The 9,978-nt window shown below is 32.8% G+C and overlaps 1 protein-coding gene across 2 annotated transcripts in view; it reads left to right on the top strand.

Moving 5' to 3' along the window:
* Positions 1-322: 322 nt before the first annotated feature.
* The window catches only part of LOC125672872 (E3 ubiquitin-protein ligase ZNRF2-like), an 18,620-nt gene continuing 8,964 nt past the window's right edge, over positions 323-9,978 (top strand). Inside the window, exons 1-2 of one of the 2 annotated variants that reach the window (XM_056167115.1) lie at positions 323-800; positions 8,620-8,715. In XM_056167115.1, coding sequence (XP_056023090.1) covers positions 485-800; positions 8,620-8,715 — 412 coding nt within the window. In that variant the 5' untranslated portion in view covers positions 323-484. The remainder of the gene's footprint in view (positions 801-8,619; positions 8,716-9,978) is intronic. The other variant, XM_048909088.2, reaches the window with a different exon arrangement.

Raw genomic sequence — 9,978 nt, 5'->3', positions numbered from 1 at the left:
TAATGATTTTTTTTCCCCCTTCTCTTCGTTGCCTATTCTTTTTCTATCTGATGATGTTCCATTTTTCACTATCCGATCAGCTGTTCCGACATTTTGAAATCATGTGATCGCACTGGAAAAACTAATCGATAAATTCTTAATGAATGTTTACATTTGATGGAAAAAAAATTACATTTTCAGATTTTTATTTTTTTAATCTAAAAATTCTACTATATTCTATATTGATATTATTTTAGAAGAAGTTTACCTATTACAATTAAAATACGGGCATTATTTATCGATTATATGAAATGGTTTGTTGTGTCACATGACTGCTATTTGTTGGTTCCGTGACGCAAATAAGGAAGATACCAACATGGCGGACTACATTGTTAACGAGGATTAACATGAAAACAAAGCATGAAGGAACAGAATAGATGGAGAGATTTCAAAACGTGAGATGTTCATATTGTAGTGTATTGTGAGATATCTTTAACTGCTAGTCATGGGCACAAAACAAAGCACACCAGCTCAGAGACCACGGACATTTTCAGGAAGTGGCCCTGTGCCCGGGGGTTCGGGGGCAGAAGTCGCAGTAGGCTCTGGTGGGTCTGCGAACACTCGTTTACGAGCTCGCAGTTTAGGACATTTTAGCGCATCAACTCCAACTGGTTTAGTAATACCAGGTGGAGCCACTGCCATGAATGGCGAGAGGCGAGGAGCAGGATCTCCAGACTCGGACTCTAGTACCCCAGAAGAGGGCCCCTCATTTGGCAGAACGTTTGCGCAATCCCTACCTTTACACCTTTTTGCACTCCAGGGTAAGGAGAAACGTCATATTGATTAACATGTTGATGAGGGGAAAGTCTCGCTATAGATCTACAAAGATAACATTTCCTTAGCTTTCATTTTAAACCTGGATGGTTTCTTTCAAATTTTGCAATCTTGAGCCTTGTGAAAGCATTGGTAAATAAAGAACTGTATTATACAAATAGAAGATTACAATAGACTGTAATAGGTCGATATATGAGTGACAAGGACCCATGTTAAGTAATGTTGTCAGAATATATAAGATCAGATTTTAATCACCACGCGAGTCTGTAACATAGCAAAGACACTGTTTATGTGTACGTGGATACACAAACATACTTGTACAATGTAATATTGTGAGAGACACACATCATACCTACACGTACACAAACATACTTGTACTGTAAAATGAGATACAGAACTTTGAACTTCGGTATCTCGAACATCGATATCTTGATTACCATGGATACATGTTGAAGTGATTCCGATGTCCCGAACACTTATTCTTTAAGTATTTTACCTTTGATATATAGAGCTTGGATATCTCGAAGTTTTTTTCTCGGTCCCATCGAGTTTGAGATAACAAGGTTTGACTGTATTGTGAGTGACACACATCATACCTCACATCATACAACCATAATTGTACAATAAGATATATTAATAATAATATAATATATATATAAATGTGTGGGTTTTTTTTAAATATGATAACAGATTAGTGAATATTTTGTGAAATCAAATATCTTTGGCTTGATTTGTGGTACCATACAGGCATACACTTTGTATCAGTAGTATATATTAGATTCAGTACTTAGTTAAACAGCATGCTTTTGACATTTATGTAACAATTTTGCTTATTTTTATGCAATTTATTAAGCCATACTTTGCCCAGTTATTACAGATCTAGAATGCTTTAATTAAGGTGAGAAGTAAATCTATATATTATATTAAATGGATCCATAACATGACTCTGTCCATGGGACTGGTTCACGTTTTTCGAAAGAAATATGTTAAATATTCAAAATATAACTCATTTAATGTTGACAACCAAAATTTGGACGGTCTGAATGCAAGGATAAGAGCAACATTTCAGCTTTGATTCTGTGTTATGTAAAAAGACTTGAGTCTTTTTTATGTAAACAAACAAACCAGTGAAACATTAGTTTTGTAATTTAAAGTATCTTCATTTTGTTCAATCACAAATTTTTACTTTTAAATGACACATTTTACCTAAAGTATACTTGAGATGTGATATATATATATATATACTTGGATCAATATCCATTTATTTTGAAAACTTCATAAACAACAACACACCTCAATCTTTGTTTTCAAAACAAATAATAAACTTTCTATAATGAGCTTCTGTCATGATGGATAACCTCAATTTTTTTTTATATGAAACCTTCTAAACATATCAGACTGTAGATTTTGATCATTTTTAAATTTAAAAGTGAAAAAAAAATTGGGGGAAATCGTGAATCAGTCCCTTTAATGTTAAATTTCCACTTCAAACTCTGGTACTTGCTTACCCAAAAATCTGCATCATTGATTCAAAAAATTCATTTTAGACACAAAGATGTCAAATATGACATGGAAGAACCCAGGACTCCAGTAAAAATCTGACCAAAATCCATGTCTTCTTGAGTTTTTTTTTCCTGAAGTGACAATTAAGTCCCATTATTTGTGTTTTAAAACCCACAGCTGAAAAAAAAAAACTTATTAAAAAGTGAACTGAGACAATGCTGCCAAGTAGTGTTTGTCTTTCATTAAAGTGTGAATAATACACCCACTGTTCCATTCACTCGTAAAAATAATTGAATGAAACACATTTTATAGTTTCATCAGCAAAAGAATATGGTTTACATAGATATATTCTATCACAACGATTACTAATATCCAAGCATGTAATTGTTTTACTCGATAAAATGTTGTCATATTGACATTGGGTTGTGACTTGTGATCCTATCAGATTATCCTTGTGAGAATCGAGGAAGTATTGTCGAGATTATAATGATATGATCATGCATTGTTACTGTGCTTGGTCACTGTATTTATGCAGTGCTGAACATGATAAACGTTCAGGGTTTTTGGTGGGTTGTTGAGCTACAGAACGTGGACAAAAATATTTAAATGATTTACATCATTTCACAATAATGCAAATTAATTTATATGTGTAGTTTTCTTTACTGTGTTCTGTATCAATTAGTTCACCTCTAACCTAACAATCGTGATCCTCTGCAGTGTCCATGTGCTGTCAGTATTCATTACCTTGGATTAGGTTAAATGTTCATATCTCAGCAAATATATGCACTACTGATATTTGACAAATCTTGGATCGGAATCCCCAGCCATTGAAGTAGACGTACTATATTTATCAAAATTCATACACACATTGTTCACAATTGCAGCGCATTCATGGGGAAATGGCTGTCACTACAAATATCAAAAACAAAAAACGTTGGAAATGTAAATATTCTAATATGCAAGCATCCTGAGGTAGTGTAGAATCCAGGTTATTTCAATCATGATCCTGGAGAAGGGGGCTCAATAGGGGATAAAATTTGACATTGGAATTTTTTTTATAGTCATATTAATATGTACATGATGTAATCATTCCAATGTAGTGTGAATTTAAGCCCTGTGGGGATCTGGGTTAGAAAGGGTCCTTGGTACCCCTTGCTTGTCGTAAACGGCAACTAAATGGCCGAGGCAGTCCTTTGGATGAGACCGCAAAAACCGAGGTCCCGGCCGTGTCACAGCTGGTGTGGCACGATAAAGATCCCTCCCTGCTCAAAGGCTGTAAGTGCCGAGCATAGACCGAAATGTTTAAAACGTGTGTCATCTGTAGAAAACAAAAAACTTAGTTAGCTTGATGGTTTTGGGTTGCATAACTTATTATGGCATCGGTGCTTTAACTTGTATGGAAGGGAACATAAATTCAGATAAATATATTGAAATTATAGACAACAATCTATGGACAGTTATAGCATAACACTTTTCTGACAATGATTATATATTATAAGATGATAATGTGCTAGTTCATTGTACTAGGGCTACTAAAACATTTATGGAAGACATCCACCTCTACACAATAGAATGGCCGACACAGAGCCAAGATAAGCATTATTGGAAATTTATGGTTAAAGATTAAAAAAAGAGAGAGTAGTCAGTATATGAGATAACCTCTGTGGAACAATTACACGATAAGATATTTTCAATTTGGACCCCTTTCAATTGCATCCAGAGTCTTCAAAATTTGTATCGTTACCCCTCAAAAGAATGGCTGCAATAGAGCTGATCAGATGACAGAATATTAAGGTATATGGTTTGTTATAAAAGCTTTACTTTAGTCATCTTGCTCCTTTTAAGTGGTGGCAATTGTTTTTGGTACCTTTTATTATTATGGTTATTTTAAGTATCAAATCAAACATGAGTATTTTCTGCAAACTGAATGGCATTGTAAATCATTCCAATTAATGCTCTTGTCCACAGTTTGCACACCATGCAGTTTTGATAGCATCTTCATAAATAAGAGCTTTCTCTCTAGATCAGTATTGAAGCTTACTAATAAAAGCAGCCATTAATTGTGATAATAAAGAGCCTACTTTGTTAACATGGTTGAAATAAAAGAAGAAGAATTTTGTATATTAATTTGTTATATCAAAAGGGCCTGCATGAAATAAAAAAGGCCATTGTATATTAAGGAAGTATGCTGCACCAGAGAAATTTGATGTGGAGGATATGTAAAACATATATTTTGAAATTGAAATCTTTCAAATATACTTTATTTAGTCAAAAAATGCAGTTTTAGTTGAAAGTAATTTGAATTTTTTTTTAAAACCCTGCTATACTTGAACCCGCAATCTACAATTTAGCAGTCGAGGTGCTATTTAACCTACTGACCTACTCAGCTACTGCTAGGCATTTAAATCGAAAAGGAATAGATACATATTGCTGATATCAGTGATTTTTTTTGTTTTTCAAACTACCACCCCTCCTTTTGAATTGGGAAAAATTAGCGACATTTTCCTCAAATTGGAAAAAATCATTCATAGTAAATTAAAATGGTAAAGATCCATAAAATAATCAAATAACAATTTTTTTGTTAGAGGTTTATTTCAGATCTGATTTAAAATCATAAAATAAATCATTATTTAACATTAAATATGTATTGGAAGTCGCACCTTGTATATATATTACTTACTTTTTCTAAGAAATACTTTAAATTGTCTAATTTCATAAAGAAAATAATAAATTATTAATTCACCAGCATTTGTACCCATAATCTTGTAAATTTTATATTAATAATGAAGTTTCCAGAATGTCTCTCCTGTTTTGTATTTTTTGGATATTAGTAAAACCCTATACTGTTGGCCACTTCCTGTTATTAGCCTGACCCTATATATAATGGCGGTCAAACTAAATTGTAAACAATATGGCTTAATGTGCATCTCTGCTTATATGGATGCCTCTATTGTTTTACATATTCTTTACAAAACCTTTTGCATGTGCAGTGGTTTGGAGAATAAAACTGAAGAAAAAAAAACGTATTTACTCTGTCAGAAATATATGGTAACCTTTTTTTTTAAATGGCCTAATTTCCCTAGATTTTAAATTGGGAAAAACACATATACATATATTTGGGGGAAAATAGCTAATTTTAGTGAGGGGGAAACAGCCGAATATCGGTGGCATTTTAGCCCCCAAAAAATCACTGGATATATATATATATATTTATGTATCCATGTTTTAAAAGGATGTCAGCCATTATGACGACGTAGTATACTGCTTTAATCTGTCTGAAGTGTCTGCATGATTGTATGGTAATGTTAGTAACACATGCAGTACATGTAAATTATGGTGGTAGCCAATGAGTATATCTGTTTTAGATAGCAGTCCAGCTAAGAATCAATACAATATCATTCTTGGAATCTGGGCCTCCAAATGATTATTTTAAAAGTATTATAGAATTATGGTATAATCAGAACACCACTCTGCCTTAATCTGTTAAGTTAGGGGGGGGGACCCTCAGATGTGGGCCTCAGAATACAGTAATTTCACTGTGAAAATGTTACCAATAATTCCATGCCTCTTGCGTAAATTACCAACTACAGATGTATATGCGACAAAATTTTGCTGTCATATATTTCTATTCGGAGTACATTTCTTTGTGATCGGCTGTAAAACTTGGAAGGGGGGGGGGGTGCAATTTTTCTTATCATGTGACCCAAATATTACAAGATGGTGACATTTTACATTTGAGATTTTTTTCTCGTCTTTACTGAAATAAGTTAAGTAATTTCTTTATTATAATACATGTAGCTAGAATATATCTCTATTAATTGTTTTATGTTGATAGTTTGTTTTCTCATTAAGTTTAGAAAATCAAACATAGCTGGCACTCGGTGACTCATATGGATGGATGAAATATCACATTTAATGTTCTCCTTATTGCATCAGACAGTGCTTGTGAAACACGTCAGATTATGATAATATCTTCTGGTCTTCAACAAGTAATCTGTAATAAAATATTAGAATTAAGTGATACTTGGTTGACAGAAAATTAAAAAAAATTTGCACAATATATCTGGTCTGACATCTTTGTTTACAATTAGCGTGATATTAAACTTGTATCTGGATTGTTTCAATACAGATCAAATTATTTCACAGAATGTTAATGTTCTCAATAATGACCCAGATATTGCACGGAAAATTTCTCTTGACTTTAGGAATATTTTGTTATCAACTCAACAAATGATTAATTAGGTGTAAATAATGATGTTTTATATACCACTTGTGCAAAGAATAATTATACTAACTGACTGCAAGGGTTGTTTTATTTGGGGGGGGGGGGATGGGTTGCCCTTTATGTAAAATGATATTATGTTTTTAGATTACCAATGTTTTTAATGTGTTTTAAATGCTTTCTTAACTGGATATAAAAAAAGAAGCCTGTGTAATTATTTATAAAATGAAATAAGATAAATTGTGAAATATGACTGTGGTGGCTTTTCATCAGTTTATATATGAAAAACAAAAGGTAGTTTTATTAATACAATGTTATCTCACTGAAACCTGCCCATCATTATGTCTGTAACAACCATGAAAACAAGAGAAATTGAATATGAAACCATGGCAGTTGTCTAATAGCTGTTTGTGTTATGGAGGCTGTGAAAACTCCCTGTAGTACAGAATGACCCTCACAGTGGACATTCATTCCTAAATCTGATAAATTACAGTATTTGTATAAAGGTAAAATCTCGCATTTTTATTGTACTACTATCACAGTATATATCATAATTTGATAAATTCTAATTTGTTTAAAGGTAAAATCTCGCATTATTGTTGTACATATATATAAGTTACCACAGTTATAATTAAATATTATGATCTGTCAGAGTGATAGATTAACAGCATGATTTGTAGAGGTAAAATCTCACGTTACTGTTGTACTACAAGTTAATAATATATGACATAATAATCCTTTCTGATCAATAACTCGTCCTCAGTATGATTATTTCTTAGACTATTACTTAATACAATACTCTTATCAATAAAACATGCAACAGTCACCATCTGTTTACATGTACACGTTTACCGTTAGAATCGTTTTATATTGGTATATGTCGTAGTGTCAGACTTGGATGATCAATGAACAGAATCTGCATCTGTAACTCCAACATACGTCCAGGAACTAGTTCAAGTCTACCGTCCTCAGCAAACATGGCGGATTCCTTACTCTCATTCTAAAGCTACGCGCTCCTAGTAAAGTGAAAGGCAGTTTGATATGTCCTATGGAACTGCCTCGCGCTGGATCTTCGATTAGAATATTCATTAGCTGTTTTTAAAAATAAACTTAAAACACATCTTTTAAACTTGCATATTATGATATATATAATTTGTAATTCACAAATAATGTTGAACGTCTTGATTTCTAATGTATCCTGCATTGTATTGCGTGCCTGTCACACCTGGTTCAACTTTCCTTGGTCACATCATGATGGCAGATTTCAATGAAATGTTTATCCCTGCTGAATATCAAACTCTGGCTCAGTGGTTACATCAACGAATTCATAGATTGTGTGTTTGAATCATAAATGATTCAGATAATTATATTAACTGATAGTCCGTTCAATCATAAATGATTCTGATAATTATATTAACTGATAGTCCGTCCAATCATAAATGATTCTGATGATTATATTAACTGATAGTCCGTCCAATCATAAATGATTCTGATAATTATATTAACTGATAGTCCGTCCAATCATGAATGATTCTGATAATTATATTAACCGATAGTCCGTCCAATCATAAATGATTTTTGATGATTATATTAACTGATAGTCCGTCCAATCATATTAAAGGATTCTGATAATTATATTAACTGATAGTCCGTCCAATCATAAATGATTCAGATATAATTATATTAACTGATAGTCCGTCCAATCATAAATGATTCAGATAATTATACTAACTGATATAGTTCGTCCAATCATAAATGATTTTGATAATTATATTAACTGATAGTCCATCCAATCATAAATGATTCTGATAATTATATTAACTGATAGTCCATCCAATCATGAATGATTCAGATAATTATATTAACTGATAGTCCATCCTGAATAGGGAGCAATATGTTAACAATAAGATAATGTTGAGCAGGAATTGCTTTGCAGTTTGATGGATCTAGCTACTGTTAAAAAGTGCATGTACTATTATTCAGAAGTGTTTTTAACCTTTAAACATAATGCACTGAGTTTACATGTAAGTTTTACCTATGTGTACACAATGGTATTTACTTAATCTTTTTTTCATTTTCAGGCATTAAATGTCCGGTGTGTGCCAAGTTTATACCTCCCGAAGAAATTGAGTGTCACTTAGTGATATGCTTGACCAAACCTAGAATCAGTTACAATGGTAATTTTTTGTAGATTTTATTATTTATTGGGGGGTGGGGGTGGCAGAGCATTAATCCTTGGTTTACTGAATGAATATGTGACATTGTAGGCTAATACTTGTAGCTGTCATTTTTACCCAGTTTATAAATTAAGTTGAGCTAAATATTACTCCTGTTGCTATCCAACAAATAAAGACACGGCACATGTTTAATAGTACGCACAATAACACATACTGCTGACAAACAGGTATAAGATGCGGTTCCTGACACTAGGTTTTTTTTCTCCATGTGTATGAGGATTTGTACACACACTCTGTTAATCACATTAAGTGGCAAGATATCTGAATTGACACAATCTACTCACAAATGTCAACTAGTGACTTCATGTACTGTAAGACTCAGTTGCATTACTTTTGTTATGATTGAGTAGGATATTATTTTCCTGTATGTTTTATCAAAGTTCAAAATAAGCACAATTAGCAATACATGTGTAGTAAATTGTATTGATTGATGAGAGAGAGAGAGACCTGTCCAACTCCTGTGAAAAAATGTTTTGACCACCTGTTTACAAATTTTTTATTTCCTCTCAATTCATCATCTATTTCAATCAGTCTTTGACAAATTGAATGTTTTAGTCAATTTATTTGTACATTTATGACCATAAACAAAGCTTCAGTTTTTAAGCTCACCTGAGCTGAAGGTTCAAGTGAGCTTTTCTGATCAAAATTTGTCCATTGTTGTCATCATTGTTAGTGTTTTAAAGTGTTCACATTTTCTTATCTCCATTTCGAGAACCACTAGGCCAATTTCAATAAAACTTGGTATGAATCATCTTTGGGTGAAGGGGATTCAAGTTTGTTCAATGAAGAGTCATGTCCTCTTCAAAGTGGAGATAGTCAAGAAAAGGCAAAAACAGGGTGGGACCATTTTAATATTTTTTCAAGAACTACATGTACAAGGCCAGAAAAGTTAAAAATTTTCATGACACCTTCCTAACATAGTACATATGAGGGTGAGTCAATATAAGTAACCAGCCTATCCCATTTCCAATTGGCCGAAACGGTCACGATTTTTATGCCTTGTTTCAATACATGTTTTATACCTGGGTACAAAATTACATGCGTATCGAGTCAATTCTTTTATAAGATATTGAATGTCAAACATGATGCAAAGGCATGCTTTTCATCTAAAGCTGAGTATTGTGCTATAATTTGGTACTTGTATTTAAAAGGTAAAACAGGAAATACACAGCGAGTTAGCTGATGTTTATGGGTCTTCTGCAA

Source organism: Ostrea edulis, chromosome 1 (assembly GCF_947568905.1).
Source record: "Ostrea edulis chromosome 1, xbOstEdul1.1, whole genome shotgun sequence".
Classification (NCBI taxonomy): Eukaryota; Metazoa; Mollusca; class Bivalvia; order Ostreida; family Ostreidae; genus Ostrea; species Ostrea edulis.
The sequence above is the reverse complement of the archived record's forward strand: the minus strand, read 5'-3'. Positions and strand labels throughout refer to the sequence as shown.